Source organism: Bubalus bubalis, chromosome 12 (assembly GCF_019923935.1).
Source record: "Bubalus bubalis isolate 160015118507 breed Murrah chromosome 12, NDDB_SH_1, whole genome shotgun sequence".
In the NCBI taxonomy this organism is placed as follows: Eukaryota; Metazoa; Chordata; class Mammalia; order Artiodactyla; family Bovidae; genus Bubalus; species Bubalus bubalis.
In genome coordinates, this window is record NC_059168.1 from 12,215,740 (window position 1) to 12,240,541 (window position 24,802).

A 24,802-nucleotide genomic window follows, 5' to 3' on the forward strand; every position below is an offset into this window, starting at 1 on the left:
AGAAGGTGGCCGCTCTCACCTGACATGTTTATTTATTAATACTAATTTATCAATGAATGTTTGTATGCTACTCCTCCCGCCGCCGGGTGCCGGGGCCGCCGCATTGGTTCTCTTCGCGGGACATTCACCAGCATCGGGGTTCCTCTGACGCTGCGGGGCGAGGAGGGGGCGGAGGGGACTACAAAATGAGGGAGTCTCGAGGTGTCCGAGGGGAAGGCTGCAGCGTCAGCTGCCCAGGACGCGGACGGGGAGAGGGGCACATCGGGTCCTGTAGGGTAAGAGACGTATAGAAGGCGGGGGGAAGGGACCTTGGCCTCCAAGGTCTGAGGATGTCGGGATGCAAGATGGGGACTCCCCGCTAGAAGGAATTGGGAGTGACAGTTGAGAGGACTGAGGGGTTCCGGGAGACGGGAGCCGGCGGGGTCCCGCGGGATAGGAGCTGGAGATCCCAAGCACAGGTTCAGGGGCTTTTGGCGCCCCTCAGTCGAGAAGCGGTCCGCCCGAGACCTCAGCTGTTGGGGCGACAGCCCACGCGGGACTGCCTGGGGGCGAGAAGGGGGCCGGGGGCCCGGGAGGGGGGAAAGAGGGAGGGAAATAGCCTAGCAGCCAAGCGGGCACCATGCGAGCGCTCACCGTGTTTGTGTGTGTGTGTGTGTGTGTGTGTGTGTGTGTGTGTGTGCGCGCGCGCGCGCGTGTGTGTGTGTGTCTCATCTCGTCCGTCTGTAGGTGCCGGGCTCAGCGAGACGCCGGCGAGAAGGAAGAGGAGGCGAGAGGTGAACTGAGTTTGATCCTGCGGCGGCTACAAGTGGGTCCGCGGCGGGCGGCGGGCTGCGGGCGGCCGGGGCGGGGCAGGAGGCCGGCGGGCGCTCACACGCTCCGGCCGCCGGCCTCTCACCACGCCTCCGGCTTCGAGAGCGCGGCGGGGGGGTGGTGGGGAGGGTTGGGGGGTGGGGGTGGGAGGGGGGGGGCCTGGCGGAGCGCCCACGGCGCAGCCTCCCGCCTCTATATAAACACACGCATCGCCTGGCTCTCAGAGGCACAAATTCACATTGAGGGAAGCTTTTAAAACCATCAGCCCTGAAATCCTGCCTCCGGCTTTTCCCCCCTCTTTCATTCCTTTTGCCTTCCTTTCTTTTTCCCCCCTTTCTTTCCCCAGCAGCAACTCCAGAGCCGAGAGACCGCGTCCCGGGACGGACTGCCTTTTCTTAATTGATACAATAGCCCAGCTCGGGTTTTCACCTCCTCCCCCAACCCCACCCCGCCTCACCCCTCCCGCCCGCCGCCGCCGCCGCCGCCCCAGCGCCCGCCCGGGGCTCTGTCGCCGGCTGCGTCCCGTCCGGGCCGCGGGCCGCCGGCTCCGCACCCGCGTCCGCCTCGCCGCCTCGCCTGCCGCGCCCGCCTCGGGGGTGCAGCGGCGGCTCCGGGGCTCCGGCGCGCCGCCCCGGGCAGCCCAGAGGCGCTGAGCTCGGCCTCTCCACTCGCCTCAGCCGGGGAGCCTTCCCCCTTGCACCCAAAGTTTCTGGGTTCGTTGGAATTTGGGGATTCAGGATTTTTTCCTTTTTTTTTTAAACCTAGGAATTTGAGGGGAAAACTTTTGACAAATCCATTGCACTTTCTCTCCGCTAGTTCTCTGTCCCCCTTCTTCTTTTTTTCCCAAACAGGGGAAGGGGCTTACGAGAGAGAGGCTCCCGCTGGACAAAGTTTTCCCCAAGTTTTCCGAGTGTGATGGTTGCGGGGAGAGCCAACCCACCAGCTTGATTCACGACTTCGTCTCGCCACCCCTCGAGCAACCCCTAAGCCCGCTATAAGGGAACAAACAAACAAACAAACAAACAAAGTTACACTCCGAGTCGCCTCGTGTCTCCTCTCTCTCTTCTTTTAGGCGATTTCCCGCCCCCCTCTGCTCTTCCCTTACAACCTCCACTTCCCTTCCCTCGGCCCCTTGCTCCTTCTCTGTTTCGGCTGGAGGTGCCAGGACCCCCGGCCGAAGCCTCCCCTCCCCCGCCGCTCGCGTCCCTTCTCGTCTGGCCCTCCCCTCCCCCGCCGAGGCCCGCACAGCCAATCCCCCGAGCGGCCGCCAACATGCTCTTTGAAGGCTTGGAGCTGGTGTCGGCGCTGGCCACCCTCGCCGCGTGCCTGGTGTCGGTGACGCTGCTGCTGGCCGTGTCGCAGCAGCTGTGGCAGCTGCGCTGGGCTGCCACCCGCGACAAGAGCTGCAAGCTGCCCATCCCTAAAGGCTCCATGGGCTTCCCGCTCATCGGAGAGACCGGCCATTGGCTGCTACAGGTAAGGGCGCACTCACTCCGTTGCTCTCCAGGTTCCGCTAACGGTGAGCACCGGGCGGATGGAGCCGCGGGCCGGCCAGGGGGCGCCGGGAGCCTGAAGGCACCAGTCCCCGCCCCGCCCCTTCCCTCCTCTCCGCCTGAGCCGCCCGGGCTTCCCCGGCCCGCCTGTGGCGTGGTTCTGAGCCCGCTGGCGCCGGGTGCGCAGGTTCAAGGGGGGTGGTAAGAGAGGTCCCTGGATCCCAGAGGGCTCCCAAGACCGACTTTTTCCAGCCGCGAGCGACTCAGCAGGGGTGCGTCTAGCGTCCCGGGGGCTTCCCGAGCCGCGCGAGTCGGAGGGGGCGTCCCGTCTTGAGCCGCTTTCGCCTCTCCTTAGCGTTCCCGTCCCAGTCGCTGTCGACTTCCCCGTCTTTGTCGGTGTACCTGGGACCCGAAAACCGAGTCAGGGAAAGAAAGAGTGGGCCAGTGGCAGCCGGGATTGCCGCTTTAAGACCCGGGCTCTGTTCCCGCCGCGTCCCGTACTGGCCAAGCCAGGTACTACTGCCCTGGTCCACGGTGCGAGAAAGTGTGTGTGTTTTGTGGTGGGGGAAGAAGGAGGTAACCCATGGAAAATGAGAAGCCTGAGACCCGAGGTTTCTCGACTTTCGGAGAAAAGGGTCTATTTACTTACTGGGTGGGGACAGTTTAGCAGGGGAGAGGAACTTGGGAGAGGTGTGTGAGATCCATAGAGAGCGTTTGTGTTTGTTGTTAGACGCCTTACAAACCACACTGCCGGCGATAATGGGGGTGGGCCTGTCGGGGACCAGACCCAGGTAGGTAATGGGGAAATTAATCTGGAATTAACCTCCTCAAGCGCTAGACAATCGCTTTTGCAATGTGTTAAACAGCAGGTTTTTCTTTGGGATGGGGGTCCTCTGGGTTAACCGCGGGAGGTGTGTTGCGTGCGCGTGTGCACGCGGGTTTGTCTGGCAGATGCTGATGAGAATTAGAAGGATGGCTGTACTGAAACAGACAGTCCAGGTCCAGGAAAGCTGAGGCGGGAGGTGAAGGCAGAGACCTGTGGGTTTAGAAGTGCGAAAGCTTGGCTTGAAATTAACAGACGCGTGCAATCCGCGCGTGCACACACAGACACCCAGCGCAGCCCCGCCCCGCCCGGAGCCAATTGACAGCAGAGCTGGGGTGGGAGGGGTACGCGAGGTTCCTCTCCCCAGTGGTCTTCCCAAGTCCCGAATCAAACTCATCTCTTTGGGGTTCGTGCAGCAAGGTGGGGTTCATTTCAACCAGTGAGACCTACACCCCCACCGCCCCCACCGCCATGAAGAAATCCCCAGGGCCTCTCCCGTGCCAACACACTTAAAGGGTTAACTGCAGCGGTGGTCTAGGCTTTTGGCCGAGAATTTAGGAAATAAAATAATTCACAGGGGCGTCGGCCCCTGCCTTGTTATAGCCAATCTGCCGAATTCGCGGTCTGGCCCCCCCTTTTCTTTACCCCCCTCCCCCGGCCACCAACGTCCCCCTGACCTTTTCTCCGAATCCCACAAGGGCCTCTGGGGCTCCGCGTCTAACTCGCACGTAAGATGGGGAGGGGGAAGCAGGCCTACGCCTCCCCATCCGTCCGCCCCCGGGGGGCCCTTGACCCTCCCGGCTGGCGGGTAATGAGAGATGCGTGTAGAGGAGCAGTGAAGGGGTTAATGGGAACCCTCTGAATCCCAGCTTTATTTTTTCGGAGTCATTTATCAGATTTTACTGGGGGACCTCCAAGGGCTCTCCGTTTCCACCGTGCGCCATCTAAACAGAGCCCAGGGCTAAAAATACAACATTTTTGTATAAATTGGACTCGCGGCCCGAGCGGCCGCCCCTATGAAAGTCCTCTTTGTGAAGACCGTGGAAACGGCGGACAAATAACCCTTTATTAATACCACAAAAAACGCACTTTAATTATAGTTAGGCAGATCAGAGGCGGGGGGGTGGTGCGGCGGGAGAAAGGCGGCGGCGACCTCGGAAAATTCACAACCCAACTTTTGTGTCGAAAGAAAAGAAAAACAGAGGAAACGCAGGAGAGGAGCGAAGGAGAGTCAGACGGAGTGAGAGACCGGTACCTCGGGCAGAGCGAAGGAGCCCCGCTCCACAACCCCCTTTGGTCGCACCTCCACCCTCGCCTTGATTTCTCTTAAAGGGGTAGACGCCGCCTAGAAGTGCCGCTGAGTGGCGGGAGTTCTCCCCCACCCGCCAACCTGGAGGCGCGGGCGCTCCGGGCTCGCTCCCTGTCGCGCGCCTGGGCCGGAGGCACATGTGGAAAAGTGATTAGGGCTCCGGGTTCTGCAGAGTCACTTTTCGGCGGGGCTGGGGTGTGTACACATCTAACTGGCGAATACTTTTCCGCCGAAGAAAGGAAAGTGAGGAGGGGGACCAACCGGGGAAAAGAGGAAGCCGAGGGTCCCTTCGGGGGATGCATGACCCCGCAGGTCTGGAGCCCGCATCCGCACGTCTGCTGGCGGGCGGGCGGGACAGCCTGACAGGTGGCGCCCCTCCCCCTTCACCCGGTTGCAGCCGCGGCCGGAGAAGGGTTAATACGGGGTTGGGTGGCGAGCAACGACGTCAAAGGTGAGCGGGACGCCCCTGCCCCCGCCCCTCGTAGGTCCCCTCGGTTTCCGGTACCCTCGCGGGGCCAGCACCGCCAGCTCCTCCGAGCGCCCGGCCCGGGCCGGGGCCTGGCTCTGCTCGGCTCGCGCCGCCGCCGGGGATCCGGTTACCTGTGACGGCCGCCCAGCCCCGCCCCGCCCCGCCCCGCGGGAAGCGCCTTCCTCTGCGCTCGAGTTCCAAACTCCAAGGCGGCGACGAAAGTCCTGCTCAGTTATTTCGGGGCAAATTGCATTCGAAAATCGCGGCTCCGGGCCCGTGACTCTACCCTGCGGAGCTCTCAGAGGGCCGCCGGGTCCCTTCGAGGCCCACACCCGCGAACGGAGGAAACCCCAACCTCCATCTGTAGTGATTGCCTCGGGGCACCGACCGCTCGCCGCTATAAATAATCTTTGGCCTGCGGCCACCCCGCGGGGTCTCGCCAGCCCGTGGCCGCGAGCCTGGAAATATTTATTCCGAGTCTCCCGAGCGCGAGGCGAGGGAGGGGGGAGGCGGAGGCTCTAGTTTAGGGTCTCGCGGTCCGTGATACCTTTTCCCTCCCGCAAGTCATTACTAAAAAGCCTCCCGCGGGGTGCCCTGGGCCTCTCGCCCCCTTGCATTATTTATTATCCTCTAGGCCCCACTTCCCAGTTCTCGTGCATGCTATGAAAAATAAAACCTACGTGCGTGCGTGCGTATGTGTGTGAGTGGGATAGGGGAGGGCAGGGAACTGGTGCCCGAGGTGGGGTCCTCCGCCCCTCCCCCGCGGGCCCTCGAGGCTGGGCCTCCTGGACGTCCCATCTAGCGCTGTGGGCCCTGAGAAACTTCTTGCGTGGCCCCTGCAGGGTTCTGGCTTCCAGTCGTCGCGGAGGGAGAAGTATGGCAACGTGTTCAAGACGCACTTGCTCGGGCGGCCGCTAATCCGTGTGACGGGCGCAGAGAATGTACGCAAGATCCTCATGGGCGAGCACCACCTCGTGAGCACCGAGTGGCCACGTAGCACACGCATGCTGCTGGGCCCGAACACGGTGTCCAACTCCATCGGCGATATCCACCGGAACAAGCGCAAGGTAAGAGCTCCGCAATCGTGCTCTGATCCTCTTCTCGCGTGCACCCCCTCGGAGTAAGGAGTTCTTGGGGCCCCGGGGACGTCCCCACCAGAATCCGCACCCGTATTCGCACACCATGCGGGAGAATCCCGAAGCTCCCTGCCTAGACAGCTGCGACCCCAGATCCAGGGCCTGCACAGGCCTCCTCCGGGTCTGCCCTTTTGCTGACCCACAGCACCGTGCGCGCTATCAGGCCCAAAGGGAGGGTCATTGGGAGTTGGTTTGGACAACTTGAACATGCGGCGATAGGGGCGTCCAAAGCCTGTCCTCGCCGTGCTCCACAAACCTGGACAAAAAGAGAGGGCGGAGGGTGGCCAGCGCTCCTCCTTATCGCCCCTTGGAATCCCGAGGACTAGAAACGGCTCATTCTAAAATCACACCTAGCCTCCCCTACTGCAGGTTGCTTTAAGGGCACCGCAAGCAGGCGCGGGCGGCTGGGGGCACCTTGTGACAGAGGTTGCTGGGCCTTGCCTGGAAGGGGCGAGGTGAAATTTGGGCCACCGCGCTCGGATCTGGCCGAGGGGGAAGTACGAGGGGTGGGATAACAGCCGAGGAGGCGGCGGGGGATCAAAGCGCACCTACCCCCCTCCCATAAAGAGGAAGAGAAAGTGGGTGTTTATCCTGTGGATTTCCCGAGCGCCTGGAAGAGGCGAGGAGGAGGCGAGCCAGCGCGCACGGAGCAAGCCTCCCCCGCCCCCTCCCAGAGCTGCGCCGCCGCCGCGGCTCCGAGCGCGGGCGGCACGTGCTGTTTGAACTGCAGTAACCCGAAAGCTGAGCCGCCGGCGGGCGGGGCGCCGGCCCGCCGGCTTAAAGCGGCCGCGACAGGGGAAGGCGGCGCTGCACGACCTCCCCTCCCTTCATTTTTTCCACTGGGTCAGAGGACTCACCAGGTTTGAAACCTAGAGGAAAGGGAGAAGCAGCGTGTGATTTCCGGGAAGAGTGGCAGAGCCCGGGAGACAGGAGAGGGCCACGGTGGGCAGCCCCCTCCGCCGGAAGTCTGTGTGTGAACGGAGGAATTCATCTCATAGAATTCGATGTCTTCCGAACGGCCCGCGAAGAGCAGTTCTTCGTAACAGACAAAAGGAGGAAAAATCAGAGGGGACTGGTCTGCACACACCCACCCCCACCCCGCCCCTGAAAAGCACGCATTTCAGGGGCTGGGAAAAGGGCTTCTGAAGTAGTCTCTCCAGCTGCTTCACTGGAGCCGGAAGCAGCTAACAGAGCCCGGGGGCAGATGGGGAGGGTTCTCGGGAGTGGTGGGGAGGGGGCTGCCAAACACTTCTTTTTTTCTTTTGGTGTAACTCCACCAAAAGTTTATTTTAAAGAGTTAGGAGAGAGCCCGAGACTCAGAAACCCAGCTCCAAAGAATGTGGCTTAGAAAGCCATTTTTGTCCTCCGCCCACAGAAGAGGACCCTGAGGCTTAGAGAGGTTGAGGGACTTGAAACAGGTCAGTTCAGTTCAGTTCAGTTCAGTCGCTCAGTCATGTCCGACTCTTTGCGACCCCATGGACTGCATGCAGCAGTCCAGGCTTCCCTGTCCATCACCAACTCCCAGAGGTCGGGAAACAGGTCGGGAAAGAGGAAAAGGCAGGGCAGGGCCTGCAACACTGGCGTCTCTGGGAAGAGCGTTTCTAAGCCATCAAGGAGAGCCTACTCAGCCCTAACCACACGCGGCTGCCAGAAGCTGAGGGTGGAGATGGAGGTTGGGGTGGGGGCGGTGCTGGGAGAAAGAAAGCTTGGTCAGGACCTGAGTGTGAGACCCTGGGGATGTGGAAGGTTTGCGGGGAGGCTCTTGCCTTGCAATTGCATTCACCCTCTGCCTGACTTGGATGTAGGTCTTCAGGTGGGGCAGGGCCCTCCTGGAAAGCCCCCGAGGGTTTGGCTTTCTGTGGTCCGTTTGGAAGAAGGGCAGGGAGGGTGGGGGAGGGGGGACACAAAGAATGCTGCTGGAGGAATACTCAGGGAAGGAAGCCTGAGGGTTAGGTGGTGGGACCTGAGAGTCCAGAAAGCTGGATCACAGAGGAGGCATGGATAGTGTCCTCTGCCTGGCACCCTTGCCCTCTAGCTCCTTGGGGGTCCGGAGCAGCCAAAGACCAGCTCATCCTGACAGAGACTTGGGGACCCTCTGTGTGTACAGGTGGTGGTCTTGTTATGTGGCATGTGTGTGTCTTATGTTAAAAAGACAGATGAAAAGGTCCTTCTCCCCCAGATCATTAATTGGTGTTCCGTCAGCTTAAGTTTACTGAGTTAAATAGCAGGGCTTGGGCCAGAAACAAACACAGAAGGTAGGTAGGTATACAAACTTAAAGGCAAGGTCCTTGCCCTTGAAAAGTGGAATCTAGCTGGAGGGATGAGAAGAGAATACTCAGGGGCACACATGTGGGTCCTGGAGAGAATGGCCTGTTTGCTGGACCCAGTGCCTGGTAGACCCAATTTGGCCAGGGTTGGGGCTGCCCTGTGGCACTCCTGCTGCCTTATCCAGCCTGCACTGCAAGCAGGGATCCTGCCGAGGGTAGCATGTACTCGCAGGCAGTGGGGCCCAGGTGTAGTGAGGCCCTGCTGGTGGGGAACTAGGAGCGTCATTATTTCCATTGGGGCAGGTACCCCACCCCTTCTCTGGGAGGTCTGACCAGATGTGTTGGGAAGGGGTTCCTCACAGTCATTGCTGAAGTCCAGGTGTTTGTCCAGGCTGCCCTGGTGGTCTAGGGCCCAGAAGGGTAGGGCTGCCCGGGAGAACACCTCGCCCAGTCTAACAGAATCCTCTCTGGACTCCAGGCCAGTGTGGTCACAGCCACCACCGGAGATTGCGTCCCCCTCCTCTGTTACGCCTCCCCTCCCTGGGGCCTAGGGAGTCTCTGATTTTGAGGGGAGGGACTGCATCTGTCTATGTATGTGGAGAGGCTGGGTTGCCCTGGAAGAGTGCATGGAGAGAAGTAGAGAAGATCAGGGGAGGGTTACCAGAGACACAGAGGAGGGGGACAGGGAGTTGTCGTGTGTCATCCTGGAAGCATCCAGTGCCGAACCCCACACACCAGGATCAGACATTTCCTCTTTTTCTTTGGAGCTAGGGCCTGACTTCTTTACACCAAAGAGCCAGCATCTTCAGGGCATTTCAGGCAGTGGCCCTGAGATTCTGCCAGAGAACTTGGAGTTCTCTGCATCATAGTGCATCCCAGGGATGAACTTAGCTTTGGAACTCTAGACTGGAGAGACCCTAGGAGTGGTCTTCTTGCCCCTCCTACTCTGACCCCTGGCTCAGGGACTTCTGTGGCCATGACTGAGATAGGGGAACAGCTTCTCAGGTTTTGGGGGTAGGAATTAAGAAACTCTGCCCACCCACCTAGGGCTCCTCACAGACTTAGCCTTTCGGCCCCCTGGGTGGGGATGGAGCTCAAGCTCAGGCTCATTGCACTTCTCTCAGAAATCCTGTGTGTGCTGGGATTTGTGTCAGGATAGAGAGACCAGGAGGTGCTTCGGCAGGAGGGCAGAGCCAAGAGGGCCGCGGTTGCAGGATCCTGAGGGAGGCCAGCTCAGACCGGCTCCAGGTGGTCTTTGAACCAGTGCACAGCCTCTGGCTCCAAAGTCATGTCCATCAGGGTCGGCTCAGGGCAGAAGCTCCTACCTGGGTTGAATGGGAAGGCAGTGAATGGCCAGGCAGCCCTGCTCCTGGGAGCTGACCCGCCTCCCCCACCTCCGGCGTAGGCTCAGAGCCTTTGTTTGGCCAGCGGAGGTCCTTCACCAAAAGTTACTGTAGCATCAGGGGCTTCTGAGGGGGCGGTTGACAGGAGCGGATGTCTCTGAAGGTCAGCGGGGGAGGGTGCCCACGGCTGGCTGCCAGGGCACCTGGGAGTGGTCTCCTCCCTCTGTGTACCCTTGTGTCGGGCAGAGGCAAGTGGTGTGGGGGCTGTCCTCTCCCTTCCCTCTCCCTCCTGCGTCCTCCTCCCAGGGAGGGATGGATCCAAGACTGTGATGCTGAGGTATGTGCTCACTCTCCCAGCCTTGGGAGGCAGTTGTGGCCTTGGCCGGCAGCAGGGAGGCTTGGCCGGGGTCTGCTCCGGCCCTGAGCCCTCTATGCCGGTTGCTGTATCTGTTCCAGGTGCCCCAGGCTGACGGGCAGAGGTTGGGGGTGTCCCCCAGGGGCTGACAAGGTTTGAGAGTAAACCAGAGTAGCCAAAACAGCTGGCCTTACCCTTAGAATAAACTTGGGCCCTTGAGGAGCGTCCTCTTCAGGCTCATAGATACATTGGAGTCCCCAGGACTGGTAGAGCCTGGCTCAGTGGGTTTGGAGTGGTGGGAGACTGGGTATTCAGGGACCCTGGTGAGTGTGGCCAGTCATGCCCGGGACTGTGACCTTGGGAGGCTCTTCCTGCTTTGGGCCTCAGCTTTCCAAGGGGGTTTGTCTCTGGCTGGAGGAGGGATAGAAGGGTCTGAGAAGACCGTCTCAGAGTCTGTGGCCCAGCAGGGATGTACCAAGTGCTGCCCTCCCCTCACGCACTGGGTGCTTTTGTTGTGTGTGGAAGAGTTAGGGGAGACGGTCAGAGCTGTTCTCAAACAGGGGACAGAAACTCTGTTCCCACAGGTGCTGAGGACCCAGAAGGGCATGCACAGACTGGGCAGGGCGGGGGAGCGGGGTGTCTGGCCAGCACCTCCCCATCAGAGGGTCTGAGTGGGGCCTGACTCAGGAGGCAGCCAAGGTGAAGTGGAGGTCCAGTGGAAATGCCAGGCAGCCAAGGGGTGACGTCCTCTCCTGTCCTCCCCCTTCCTTGAGTATAAAGTACACACCTTGGCGTCACCCCTGTGCTGTGCGGACAGCTGCCTCAGCGGCTGCCCGCCCTCTGTTATTCTTTCCACTCCGCAGGCTGCGGCTCCGGTGGCTTGGCGGGGTGGCCTGCCCGGGCCCCCACCCTCCCGGGCAGCCGCTTCCATTCCTCCCAGTCTGAGTCACTGGCCCGGGGAGTGGGTTCCCTCTCCGGCTCTTCCAGCTTCTGAGGCTGCCCATCTTTCTCTGCATCCATCCAGTTGTGAAGGGGCAGTTATCTGGCTGAGTGGGTCAGCACAGGGCTCTGGGGGCCTGGGGATCTACTCTCCTACCAGGGTGAGATGTGGGGACGGGGGCCTTGGGGTGTGAGGGAGACATTTGCAGAAACAATCACAGGGAATTTGAGCCTTGACAAGCCCCCTGGTGGTTACCCCAGCCCCCGCTGTGGAATCCACTTTTATTCCAGGGAGAGGAAGAACCAGGGATGGGGGTTCTTGAGCCAACTGCATTGCTGGGAAAGCCAGTAGAGGTAGGGGGAGGGTTTCCAAGCATATCATCCTTCAAGGCTGGAGCCCATCCTGCTCAGGCGTCTGTGCCTGAAGTTCCCAGGTCTCCTGCGCCCTGCCCTCCCAGCACCAACCCCATGGGGCGTTCCCTACCTGCTGCTCTGGGCTCTGCAGAGCCGGGCTGGTTCCTGGTGACCTTTGTCCAGCATTCTTGGCTCACTTGTGGGAATTCCCAGGGAAGCCCCAGAGGGAAACAAAGCAGTGCTGGCTCCCGCTGCGACTGCGGTCAGGCCATGGGCTCTGGGGCCTCGGGACACCCTTCCCCTCTTCACCCAGAGCTGCTCCGCCGGCGCCTTCCCCAGTGCCCGAGTGCTGACCCTGCCCGCCCCCATGAGCCCCGGCCTTCCTCTGCCCTGGCCAGCACCTCCGCCTCCTCCTGGGCTTTGTGGTGGGCGGTGGTTTCTGGGCTGCCCCAGCTTTGGGAAGCGCCCGCGTTGTTAACCCTGGGCACGGTCCCAGGGATGAGGCCCTGGAGTTTCCCGGCGCCTGGGAGGCCCCGATGCCTGTGGAACAGCTGAGCAGGAGGCAAGAGCATGGTCTTCATGACCACGGAGCAAAGCCCCTTGAGCTTGGAGTGCCCGCAACCTGCCTTTGCTTAGCTTCTCATTTGGGTAGTTTTTCCCCTTCAGGGGCCCTCTAAGGAGAATCATGGGACTGCCAGGAGGAAAGGGATCCCAGAGCATCCACTTAGACTCCTGGATGGGTCAAGATAAGGGCCCTGGTTGGGGCTGCACTTCTTTCAGAAGCCCCACCTCAAAGAGCCTGCAGATTCAGGCATCCTGGGGTCATTTCAGCTTCTGGCCTTGCTCAGGGCCCCTTCCCACTTGGACGTCAGGTGTGGACCCCCTGCTCTGGAATCGCTCTGCTCAGTCCCAGGTCCCTTTGGGTCCCTCCTGTTGTCCATGGCTCCCAAGGCTTGAGTAGGAGCAATTCAGCCAGCCATCGCTAGAGGGCGCAGGGAATGTAACCTTTGGGACAGGGCAGGGCTTGTCCCTGGGTCCTGCCTGGCCACTCCTTGGGGTGCAGTGGGGTCCCTCAGAGCTCCCTTTTTCATAGCCCTGGAGTGACCCCTCCTGAGCCACTGTAGCCCATACAGAGTGTGTGAGTAGGGGCCCAGCAGGCAATTATACCACGTGATTATACCAGATTCTGGGCTTTGAAGGGATAGTGTCTACTTATGGACACATGGATATTGGTGTTTATGTGATTTGTACATTGAAAGGAACCTCAGAGGTCACCTGGTTCAGCCTCACCAGTTTACAGATGAGGAAACTGAGGCCAGGAGGTGATTTGGGCATGATCCTACAGTGAGCTGGTGGATGATCTGGGATTAAAACTCAGGTTTCCGGGTGCCAGGCCTGCCTTTTTCTACCACCCACTGCATGGACAGAGGAGCCTGCCAGGCTGCAGTCCCCAGGACCGCACGAGTCGGGTATGACTTAGCGACTGAACCGCCACCACCGCATCTTAGGAGCCTCAATGGCTTTGACTTTGGCTGATCCTCGTCAGCGTGGGCCTCGGCTTGCTTCCCCCTCCCCCTCCACATGCCCACTTCTGTGGCCAGGTGTTCTGTGTGCTGGGGGCCCTGGCCAGCCACCGCTCCGTTTCCTTCAGGGTAGTGCCCTTGACTCTGCTCTGCACTGGCTGGCTCTGGCCAGGCATGGTGCCCCCACCGTCCCTGCCTGCCCTACCTCCAGCCTCCCCACAGAGGCCTGGCAGCCACAGAATTATCATCCTGTGTCCCTCATGAGCCTGCTTGGCTCCCATGGACCACTTTCTGTGGGCTCTTTGCTATTTTATAAGGGCTGGTAAGTCAGGTCAGCTGGTGCTGGGTTCTGGGGCAGTGCCCTGCTCCTACCCATAAAACTCTTGGACCAGGAGTGGAACCTGGAATCCTAAGAACACCAGGGTTGGAGGGGGGGTGCTGAGGCAGAGAGCACGCTGGAGGGAGGTGGCCCTGGAAATTCCCCGGGCCCCCACAGCTGAGCAAGGTGTGAGTGACCTGGCCAGGCCTGGGCTGCCCCTGCCACCTCCCCTCATCCTGCTACATTTCAGCTGTCCCTTAGTAGCAGGAGCAGCCCCAAACAGTGCTGGTTTTTCTGCCCCTCACCAGCCTCCCTCCCCCCCCCCTCCGCCCGCCCTTTGCCCACCGGGAATTTCGGAATGAAAGTGCTATTGTGAGCGTCTGGCTGGGCCACTGAAGGGCCAGCCCTGTTATTTCTGCAAACCAGCCCTCCCATTAGCCATGCAGGGCCAGGGCCAGGAAAATGTTACCTTTTCCTTCTTGAGCTGACTGCAGGGGAAATTCTCACATTTACAGTTTGTGCGGTGGTTGTGTTTGGGGGCAGGAGGGGAGGGCGGGCGCGTGTGTGTGGTTGCGTGGGGCTGATTGGGGGTGGCTAGAGGGATATTTGTCTCCTTTCTCTGCTCTGCCCCTCCCCTCTCTGCCTTTCCTGATGACCTTTCCCTCGGCATTGGTGGGAGCACCCCTTCTTTCTTTCTCCAGGGGTTGGGGCTACAGGTTGTTGGTTGCCAGTGAGACCCACAGGCCACCAGTAAATAAATTCACATCTCACCCTCTCCTCTACACCTTGGGCAGCAAAGTGAAACCGTGCACAGGGGCATCTGGGTAAGGCGGGGCAGGGGGGCTAAGGACTTCTTTGCTCAGGAATTGTGAGGACAGAAAGCAAGGGAAGTGGAAGCAGAGACTCACTGGCTACTTAAAATGAACTGGGAAGATGCAGGGAATTAAAAGACCTTCTGTTTGGCTTTCTGATCTTTTGAGGTGAAAAGCCTTACCTCCATTCCCCTTCCTCCAGACCCGGTCACAGTGAAGACTTCTGGATGGCACAGTAACAGACTCCCTAGGATCTCCACCCAATAGGTGTTTCGCAGGGAGTGAGAGCAGCCTTGGGTCTCAGGAAGTTCTACTTGCAGTCTAGCCTTAGATTCTCTTGTTCTCCCATCAGTGGAATAAAAGAGCCGCCTCCTGCTTTCCACCTCTTCCTCGTGCAGTCCACTCACCTGTGTTCTCTTCCTGCTGGGCACATCTATGCCATGGCCTAGGCATTCGGGAATGGCCCCTGCAGTGGAGGGGTAGCCTCCCCTCCAGCCCTGCCCAGCCCCCTCTTTTTTGCCCCTCATGCTGGTATGGCCACATGGCCTTGCAGACCTGTTGGCAGCTGGACTGCCGGGTCTCCGGGCTTTGCCATTGTTTGGAGCACATGCTTTCTGGGGCTTCAGTAAGGAAGGACAGCTCAGGTCACCCTGTGAGTGATGTTGAATGTCCCAACTCTGTGAACTGTTTTAATCCCGTCCTTGTCCTGCCTTCCCTTCAAGACTTGGGCAGTGGGAGGGGGGCTCAGAGCGGAGGAGCCAGCAGAGGGACTGTGACTGAAGATTGGAATGCCTGAGGCTAGTCAGGGCAAGGACCTGGAGTTTCCCTAATCGCGGTCATGGGGACTGCGCTTTGGCTGGGCAGGCTCGAGTCCATCTAACCAGTTCACTCCTCTGCAGGTCTTCTCTAAGATCTTCAGCCACGAGGCCCTGGAGAGCTACCTGCCCAAGATCCAGCTGGTGATCCAGGACACGCTGCGTGCCTGGAGCAGCCACCCCGAGGCCATCAACGTGTACCAGGAGGCTCAGAAGCTTACCTTCCGTATGGCCATCCGCGTGCTGCTGGGCTTCAGCATCCCCGAGGAGGACCTGGGGCACCTCTTCGAGGTCTACCAGCAGTTTGTGGAGAACGTCTTCTCTCTGCCCGTTGACTTGCCCTTTAGTGGCTACCGGCGGGTAAGCACCCAGGACCTGGGAAGAGAAGAGATGGGCATCCGTGAGCTCCCCTCAGGGAGGGGCAACTGACCGCTAAGCTGGTCACTGGTCACATTGGCAGAGAGGGGTTTCAGTGGGAGGGCACGGTGGACCCTTCACCTGGGGTCTCTGCTGCTTAGATGGGAAATTCTCAGAGGATTCCCTACCACACCTTGCCAGACCTTGGGAGGAGGCCCTTGGTGACCCTGCCCTTCCCCTTGGGTAACCAGATGGCCTCCTCCCTGCCTCAGGGCATTCAGGCAAGACAGACCCTACAGAAGGGCCTGGAAAAGGCAATCCGGGAGAAGCTGCAATGCACGCAGGGCAAGGACTACTCGGACGCGCTGGACATCCTCATCGAGAGCAGCAAGGAGCACGGGAAGGAGATGACCATGCAGGAGCTGAAGGTGGAGCCCCCCGACCCCCGGCCCAGGCAGCGCAAGTGCCCGAACTCCACCCCAAGACTGCATGTGCACCCATATGGGTGGGGCCGTCCCTTCCCTCCCCATGACTTGCTGTGCACAGAGTCCTGGTGATGAACTGGTCCCCACAGCAGCTGGGCCCCAGGCTCTCCCTCTCACCACAATTCCCTCTACCATGTTGGTAAAGATGCTGGAAATTGGATCCTAGAAATCCCTAACAGTTGTGGCGTCAGGGGCATTGTCGATGCCCTCATCTGCTCCTCACTCCCAGCCCTTCCCTGTCCAGTATTCACTATCGCAGTGCCTTTCATGGTCACTGTAGCCTTAGGAGCTCACCTAGGGAAATGAGGCCCAGCAGGAGAAGCCACTTGTTGGAGGGCGGCCTCAGCCCTTGGGGAGGAGCAACCTTTTCAAGTTGGAGTCATAGCCTGCCTGGCACTGGCCAAATCCAGCTGGGCTGCCAGCCCCGGGACTGTCCTCTCTGGGCTCCAAGAAAGGCTTCCTGCCTACCCTTTCTTGAGGCGGATGTTCATCCTCACTTAGACTCTGCTGCCCACATGCTTCCCAGGTGCCCGTGGACACTGAACTGCCGACTGCTCCATCCCTGTCTCTGCTTCCCCTTTTTTTGGTTGTTTATAAATCTTTGATGAGCCAGAAAGGAGCTCAAAAGACTTCCCCATCTCATAAGAAGTTTTGTGACTTGTAGGTAGTGCCATGGCAAGTAAGGGACATACTCGTTCACTCTGCTCTCTGGGCACAACGTCCACATTTGTAAAATGCAGGGCTTGGAATGAGACGGTTTGGGGAGGCCTTTTCATGGGGCACCATTGCTCCCCAGAGGGCCCTGGAGGGGCTCTAAGTCCTCGGGGGGCCACCTCGCCTCAGCCTTCTCACTGCAGGTCCCATCCCAGGTCCTCCTGCCTCCTTAGCCCCTCAGCTCTCCTGACCACCTGCCACCTCCCTCCGTCTCCTGAGGAGGGAGGAAGAGCTGGGGCTGCCAGTCTGGAGGCCCAGCTGGAGACCCTGCAGCACACTCTACTGGCCCAAACAGTGCCTGCTCCCTGGGATTTGCTCTTTTTCCTGTGAGCTCACTGCACTGATGAGGGCTGATGGCCAGCCCTGGAATCCAGCAGTGAGTGGGAAGCAGCCGTGCCCCAGGGGACTTTTAAGCTAGTGCCTCTGCCCAGCCAGGGGACTGGACCTATGTCCGCCGTGGCCGATGCCCCAGCAATGTGAGGCTCAGAGGAAGCACCAGGGCTCAGATAGATGGCCCCAGGGTCGGGGGGATATGGGTGGAGAGGGGCTGCCGCCAGGCTGAACCCAGGTTGCAAGCGGCGCCTCCTCTCCGCTGCTGCAGGACGGGACCCTGGAGCTCATCTTTGCTGCCTACGCCACCACTGCCAGCGCCAGCACCTCGCTTATCATGCAGCTGCTGAAGCACCCGGCCGTGCTGGAGAAGCTGCGGGAGGAGCTGCGGGCTAAGGGCCTCCTGCACAGCGGCGGCTGCCCCTGCGAGGGCACGCTGCGCCTTGACACGCTCAGTGGGCTGCACTACCTGGACTGCGTCATTAAGGAGGTCATGCGCCTGTTCACACCGGTCTCCGGCGGCTACCGCACCGTGCTGCAGACCTTCGAGCTCGACGTGAGACTCCCATGGGCTGTGGGGCGGGCCGACGGGAAAGACCAGCTACCCGTGGGGTACCTCAGTCTCAGTCTCATGGGGAGATGATGCTGACTTTCAGGGAGCTTTCAGGCTGGTGGGAGGGTCTTTGCCCCAAATGCTGGCTCAGATGCAGCCCCCCTGGGTGTCCTGTGAAGCTGCCTGGAGACATCTATAAATAGGTGGACTGACATGCCCAAAGGAGAGCCTGGCCAGGCCCCTGGGACCCCAGTGGGAGCATCTGGGTGGAGGCTGGCAGGCAGAAGGTCCTGGGTCCTCTGAAACCCCCTCTGGTTCTCACCACCCGCTCCCGTCCCTTCCCCCACCTTGCCTCCAGGGTTTTCAGATCCCCAAAGGCTGGAGTGTCATGTACAGCATCCGGGACACACACGACACGGCGCCCGTGTTCAAGGATGTGAACGTCTTCGACCCGGACCGCTTCGGCCAGGCGCGGAGTGAGGACAAGGACGGCCGCTTCCATTACCTCCCTTTCGGCGGCGGTGTCCGGACCTGCCTAGGCAAGCACCTGGCCAAGCTGTTTCTGAAGGTGCTGGCAGTGGAGCTGGCCAGCACCAGCCGCTTCGAGCTGGCCACCCGGACCTTCCCCCGCATCACCTTAGTCCCCGTCCTGCACCCTGTGGACGGCCTCAGCGTCAAGTTCTTTGGCCTGGACTCTAACCAGAACAAGATCCTGCCAGAGACCGAGGCCATGCTGAGCGCCACGGTCTAAGGCTCCAGGCCTCGGGGTGGGAGCGCTGGAAGGGTATAAACCTGTGTGCGGGTGGGGCTGGAGCCCGGGGAAGGGGTAGGCCCCCAGGCCTTGCCCTCCCCTGTTCCCCTACCTGCAAACCTGCCCCAAGTCAAAAGGGGGCCAGCCTCCGGGGTGGGGCCCTCCCCCGACCCCGCCTCTCTCCAGTCTCTCTGGTTCCCAACAGCTTAGTCCCCCGGGAAAGGGCCCCGGCCCCCGGGGCCCCGCATGCCCGTCACAGTGTTAACCGTCGGCTGTGCTGCAGCCTTTGCTTGTGATGTTCTGAACTGGTCTCTCCCCTCCCTTTTCTTTTGGACTCTTTTAGTTTGAGGTCAGGTGGTTGCCATGGGGAGGGAGAAAAAGAGGTGCCCCCTGTGGCCCTTTCTTCAGCACCCGCCCCCGCCACCCCGGCTCAGACAGACGAGTGCCCCTCCCGGCGTGGCCACCCGTGCCTGCGGGGAACAGCATTGTGGGTAATAGAATGCCAGTCACCCTTGGCAGAGCGGGGATGGGTTGTCACCAGCCTGGAGGCCCACCCCCTGCCATTTGGGACGTTTGAAATTACCTGTTGCTGCTACTTTTTCTCTCTTCTGACCTTGGGGCAGAGGAGCCCCAGGCCCTGTCCTCCCAGCATCCTCCCTGGTGGCCCTGGGCATGCGCACTGACACCCCCACCTTTCCACCAGGCGGCTCAGAGCCCACCCTGCTCCCTGTACACCCACGCCCAAGGCCCTCTGCCCATGGGCTGACCCCCGTACCCCACCCCCCGTATTTATTCACTGGTATAACCGACTCTTGGTGTTACTGGGACTGGAACAAGCATTCCGCCATCCCCTGGCTTCCATCCCAGCTGTCCCAGGCAGGACTTCTGCAAGTGGTCAACCCCCAGCCCCTGCCCCCGCCGGCCGAGGGTCGAGTAGCCCCCCAGGCACCAGACCTTCTGTGGGCTCAGCCTTGGAGCCTCACCCCCGAGGTGAGATCCAGTGGGTGTGCTTGTGTCCCCGGGGGGGATGGCGCACTGCCTCCCTGCCGCTCTGTCAGAAACCGCTAGCACAGGGGCCTGGGGCTGCTGCCGGCTCCCACGTGGTCACTGTCCACTGCGGTGCCCCCCATGCTGGCTGGTGAGTATGGAGAAGGATACGGGTTCTTCTGACGGGGAGCCAGGGCCTCCGTCATCCCTCCCTTGACCCTTCCCTTTGCCCTTGGAAAGGTGTCCCTGAAGTCCCTTCCCACCTCTATGCCACTGTCTGCTTAGCCCAGCTCAGGGGTGTGGGGACCAGATGGAAGCCAGGGGAGGTGAGAGCAGAAGGCAGCCCTCCCTCGGCCGTGGTGGCTTGAGGTGGCTGTGGGGAGCGCTGCAGCGAGAGCTGAGGAGGAGGGTACGTGCGACTTGTCAAGTGATTTGGTGGAAAATGAGCGGTCAGGGGATGGAGGAGGAATAGCTCCTGCCACTGGCATTTTGAGTGTTGGCAATTAGGGATGCCTCCCGGGATGGTTTTGGGCCTCTGGTGAGTCTCTCAGTGATTTTGTCTGTTTCCAAACTTTTCTTTGATTTTCATGTTTCTCTGTTGGCGCTTGATGTTATAAAAGAAATGAATCCTCTTTAGGAGAAAATAAAAAATACACAGAAGAATAACGCGGCTCTCCGCAGCAGTGACTCAGTGGCTTCCCAGAGGCGTTCAGAGGGCAGGTGGCAGACCTCCACTCCTGCCCCCGCTCACACCTACCTTGTGCTGGGCTTTACGGGAGTGGTTTGTGCCCACGGACTGGTCTATGACACCCATTCTCAAGTATTTCATTCGGTTCCTACCTTTTCATCATTTAAAAAGCCAGTGCAGCACAGACATTATTGACAAAACTTGACATTAAAAAAATAGTAAAATTCTCAATTTCCCCCCACCCCATTCTGAAAAACAGGCAAAAAATGCCCCACAAAAAAACGTGTTAAGGACTCATCAAAGCTTGCAAAACAGCTGCATGGTGCACCAAAATTTATCCCCTACACAAAGCCCAGTCTCTGGAAGGTCCTTGCTCCTCTACGCTGACCCATCTTATCCCGAACCAATTGTTTTTTGACTGCTTTTTGATTGCAGTAAGTGCAGATTCACCAGGAAGCCCGCCAGGCCTGGCCCTGGCAAGGAGCAGGGAGCTGGAGGGCTGTGGGAAGCTTCAGTGGTCTTCAGTTTCGGCCACCAGCCTGGGAGGGGCAGAGAAGGCAAGACAGAGGATCCCTGTGAGGGAGGGAAGAAGGATTACTTACCCCACTGGGTCTCAAAGGGGTTAAGAATAGAACTGAAGAAAGCTCTTGACTGGCTGACAGGAGGGTTTCCATGTCGAGGCTCATCCATCTCTCCTCTTTACATCCATCTGTGTCTGTGTGCTTGTCGTAGGTCTTAGAGTGGTAGCATTAGATGGGTGACGTGTCCTCACTTACCATTCCTACTATTGTAACTTGACATTAAAGAGACAGAACCCCACAGAGCTCTTCACGCCATGGGCTTGCGGATTGAAGCACTTTCAATGTTGGGCGCTGGCATCTGTGTTCTGGGCCTCATCTTGACTCTGCCCAGATCGCTCTAATTTTATACACAAAACTTGTTTTTTCATAAATGTTATAATTTTGTGTCTGTCTTTATAAACTATTATAATTACTATTTTTGTTATAATTCAAAATAGATATTTAGTATAAAGTTTTTGCTGTTAAATATTTGTTATTTAGTAAAATATGAATTGTTTCCTCTATTGTAAACATGGTTCAAAATATTAATATGTTTTTATCACAGTTGTTTTAATATTGAAAAAAAGCACTTGTGTGTTTTGTTTTGATATGAACCTGGTGCCGTATGAGTGTTGTTGCCGTCGTGTGGTTTCACTCTGTATATAATATTCCATGTTGCATATTAAAAAAATGTTGTGCATTTTGTGATTTTGGAAATACTCAATGTGGCTCTTTTATAGGCTTCCATAATAAACCATGAAGACTCACCCTCGTTTGGCTCTCTGGCCTCTGCTTTCTCAGCTCCCTGAAAGGGTCCTCCTGGCCACCTACAGTCCCTTCGTCGACACCCAGTCCCACCCACTTCTCAGGGAGGAAGATCTTCCCCTCAGGGTTGGCCCTGAAAGGCCACCCCCCCACCAACTCCCCGTGTGAAGGCACACAGAGGTCTGTGGCTGTGTCCTGGGAGCAGCAGGTCCCCCAGGGAGTGGAGGGTGTACTTGGATGGTCACTGGCCCCAGAAGCCTGATGTGGGATGGAATGACTGGGAGCTGAGTCCTGGCCGCGTGGCTGGGCCAGGTGTCTTGGCAACCAGAGTGCTGCAGAGTCTGGCTTGTTTACACAAGTAAGGACATGGATGTTCACAGCCACATGACAAATAGGAGAGCAGAACTCAGTTCTCCTGACTTCCAGTCTCACACTCCATGAGGCACTTCTCAGGGCTATTTCATGGATGTCTCAGGAACGCATTGATTCTGGGACCAAATCAGTTTGCAAAAGGGCTTAAACAGAGTCAGACACGCTAAGGGCTGGACAGTGAAGAGCTCACAGGCTACCCTTAAGCCCACTTGATGACTAAAACCATGTCCTCTTTGCCCATTCTCACACTCTGTGACTGTCATAGAGCCCAGAGATGACCCTGCAAAAGACACATCGTCCAGTGCCAGACAAGGAACGTCCAGGGCAGTCCCTAGAACAAGGGGCTGGGGGTGGGGAGGGAGAGAGGGCAGTGAGTAGCAAAGCCGTGGCCCCTGGAGCTACACCAGGCACCGGGGGGCCCAGCCCTGGCAAGCACCAAGCCTCACAATGCTCAGGTCCCAGACCCTGTCTGTGCCCAGGCCCTTCCTCAGAGCCTGGGGAGTGAAAGTCCCCACTGAGGAGTGAAAGTCCCCACTGAGCTGGCCTGAAAAAGGCCGTTTTGTGGCTGCAGTGTTTCTTTTTGATACAATCAGTCAGACCCAACCTCAGCCCAGACAGGGCCTCTCACAACCTGGGTCACAGAGCTGGGCCACCCAGAGGGGCATCACCAGCATCTCCTGGGCAGTGCCACTGGTAGGCTGCTTCACCCTTGCTCTGCTTCCCCACCCCGATCTGTACTCCCCAAGCCCTAACCTCCACCCTGGGGAGGGGAGAGCAAGGTGATGCCCCGTTTCCTTAAGCTGAAGCAGAGTCTCAGCATAGCAGGGATGTTCCCAGAGCCATGCAGAAGCAGAGGATGTCCTGTGCCAGAACGGGGGCCACCTGGCCCGAACAGCACAGGCCCCACCCAAGGGCTCTCTCAGACTGAGGCCTCCAGGGTCAGCAAGAAGCAGCAACAGACACCCCCAGCTTCCCTCAGGAAGTGTGCCAGTGGAAGGCAGTAGTTTTTCAGAGTGTAAATTCCATCTCTCCCGGTGGAATGTCCTGTGTGGCAGCAGAGGTGAAGGAAGCCTGGTCCTCGGGCTGCCCTCGGTCTGACCGCCCTGCCACAGGGTGGGAGGGCCCGGCTGGGCGGGGGGCTGGCCTGTCATCACCAAGTCTGTCCTGGCCTCTCCCCCGTGGGCCCAGCGGGCCAGTGACGTCTCCCGCACGGCTGCCTGCCCCTGGGATCTCCTGGCCTGGAAGGAGAACACAGGCCGCTGTGGACAGGCCAACACGGCCGGTGTTTGTCCAGGGGTTGGGGCGCCCGGTTGGAGGGAACTCACAGACCGCACATTCTGCCACCTCCCAGCACTTTTCCAAAACAGCCTGCCTTGGTTGGGCCTGGCTGCCTGGGGTGGCCGGGGGCTGGGCGCCAGGAACAGGGCAGGGGCAAGCAGGGCCTCAGGGCCAGCGAGTGAGGTGGCCAGGTGAGGGCAGAGACAGCACTCTGCCAGAGCCAGTCTGTGGGCTGGGTCTTGGACTGGGGCAGGGGGAGGAGGACTGTGTGTGTCTGTGTTGGGGGCTAAAGGAAAAACAAGCCTGACTAGCCTGAGTACTCAGCTGAGCCAGCCAGGCTCTGTTCCTCACAAAGGCTCTGAAGCCCTGAGCACGGTGTGGAGGTGGTGATGGCGAAGCAGCAAGCTGGGACTCAGGTTCCGCTGCTTATCTCCTGCCCCACTTCCCTTTCACCAGATTGGTCTGCCCCACTGGCCTCATCCACTCCCAGGGACTCTGGCCTCCCAGGAGATCCTTATTCTAGTCCCTGCAACCTTGGCCTTCCCATGATGAGAATGCCTCTCCATAATCCTCCTGAACCCTAGTGCTCTAAGCCTCTGCCCCGCTCCATCAGACCCCCATGCTGCACAGTTAGTGGAGCTTGTGTGAGCTCACAGAGACTTCCACGGGAGTGTGGCGCTAAGACACCAAATTTGGAAGCAGCTGGGTCTGCCCCGGGGGGCTGTCAGAGGCACAGTGGGGGATCCTTGGCTGCTGGCAGCCCTGTGGCCAGGTTGCTGGCCCACGTGAGGGCATCATGCTCCTGTGAGGGAATGTGGGTGGTCTGGGAGGCAGATGTGCCTGGGCAAGGCCCACCTGCTTGGCTATAGTCCTCTCCTTCCTGGCTTGTCTCCACCCAGAGAAGCCCTTTTTGCCTTCCCTCGTGTAGACTTGATTTTTTTTTAGACTTTGACATTTTGGTAAGTCCTTCCTTCCCACAGCTTTTTTCCTCTGGGACTCACCCTTAGATTCCCTCTGAGAGAAATGTTTTGTAGGACACATTGTGAGTAGTGCCCTCAAAGGTATGCAGCAGCGAGAATGCTCCACCCTGAACCCATAGGACAGTTTTCACATAGCAACTCCCTGCGAGGTCTCTGATTGGTCCAATTTGAGTCACATGCTCATCCACTGGGAAAGAGGATGGCTACCTCTGATTGGTTACCTTGCCGTGGGAGCAGCGACATCGCATATGATTGGCAGCCCAAGGTGGAGGTGTGAGGGAATTGTTGGAGGGGACAGATGGAAGTAAAATTTACTCCAGAACACAGTCGAGGAGGGAGAGAAAGGAACAAGCAAGATGGAGGAAGATCCTGGCTGCCGAAGTGATGTGCCAGGACTGTAGAAGGAGGATGTGTGACGAATGATAGTTCAAGAGAAGAGAAGCTCTTAAGTGGCAGACTCGCACACTTCTGGTGAGAATGCATGGCTATGATGTCAACTCCTCGTCCGTCAGAATAAAGTGTGCCATGTTTCCAAGGGCTTTGTGTGACAGTGCATGTTGGTGTTTTATTTTGAAATGATTACAGATGCACAGAAAGTTGCAAAGATAGTACAAGAGAGGTCCCATGCACCCTGCATCCAGTTTCTCCCTATGGCTTCTTACATAATTATAGTACAATATCCAAACCAGGAAACTGACGCTGCACAGTGTTTGTGTGCAGTTTGATGCCATTTTATCAACTATAGATTCATATAGTCATCAGTGATATCAACATACAGAATTATTTCACCACCACAAAGATCTATATAATGCTTTATAGTCACTCGTGGTATACCTCCCCACCAGTCCCTTCTCTCTCTAAGCCCTGGCCACCGCTAATTTCCCATGTCTATAATTCTGTCATTTCAAGAAGGTTAAATAAGCGGAATCATTCAGTGTGTGATCTTTTGAGATTTTTTTCCCCCTGACAAATCATAATGCTCTGAAGAACCATCCAAGTTACTGTATATATCATTAATTTATTTCTTTTTGTTGCTGAGTAGCATTCCATGGTAATGATGTATAACAGTTTGTTTAACCATTCACTTGTTGAAGGATATTTGGGTTGTTTCCAGTTTTTGGCTGTTTCAAATGTTATGTTGAGGTTATTTCCTTCTATTCCTAGTTTGTTGAGTTTTTACAATGAAAAGGTGTAAAATTTTGTTAAATGCTTTTT

The 24,802-nt window shown here is 58.5% G+C and overlaps 1 protein-coding gene across 2 annotated transcripts; it reads left to right on the top strand.

Annotated features, from left to right (window-relative positions):
* The first annotated feature begins 206 nt into the window (after nt 1–206).
* Nucleotides 207–19,612, top strand: LOC102416091 (cytochrome P450 26B1). Of its 2 annotated transcripts, XM_025260834.3 has the most exons (8): nt 207–275; nt 727–805; nt 1,662–2,286; nt 5,747–5,971; nt 14,852–15,127; nt 15,397–15,552; nt 16,925–17,209; nt 17,565–19,612. In XM_025260834.3, exons 3-8 carry the CDS (start codon nt 2,083–2,085, stop codon nt 17,955–17,957), a joined length of 1,539 nt encoding a protein of 512 aa, XP_025116619.3. In that variant the 5' UTR covers nt 207–275; nt 727–805; nt 1,662–2,082; the 3' UTR covers nt 17,958–19,612. The 2 variants fall into 2 exon arrangements, with proteins under 2 accessions (XP_025116619.3, XP_045018139.1); XM_045162204.1 differs by lacking the exons at nt 207–275; nt 727–805 and having other exon boundaries at nt 1,005–2,286.
* Nucleotides 19,613–24,802: the final 5,190 nt, after the last annotated feature.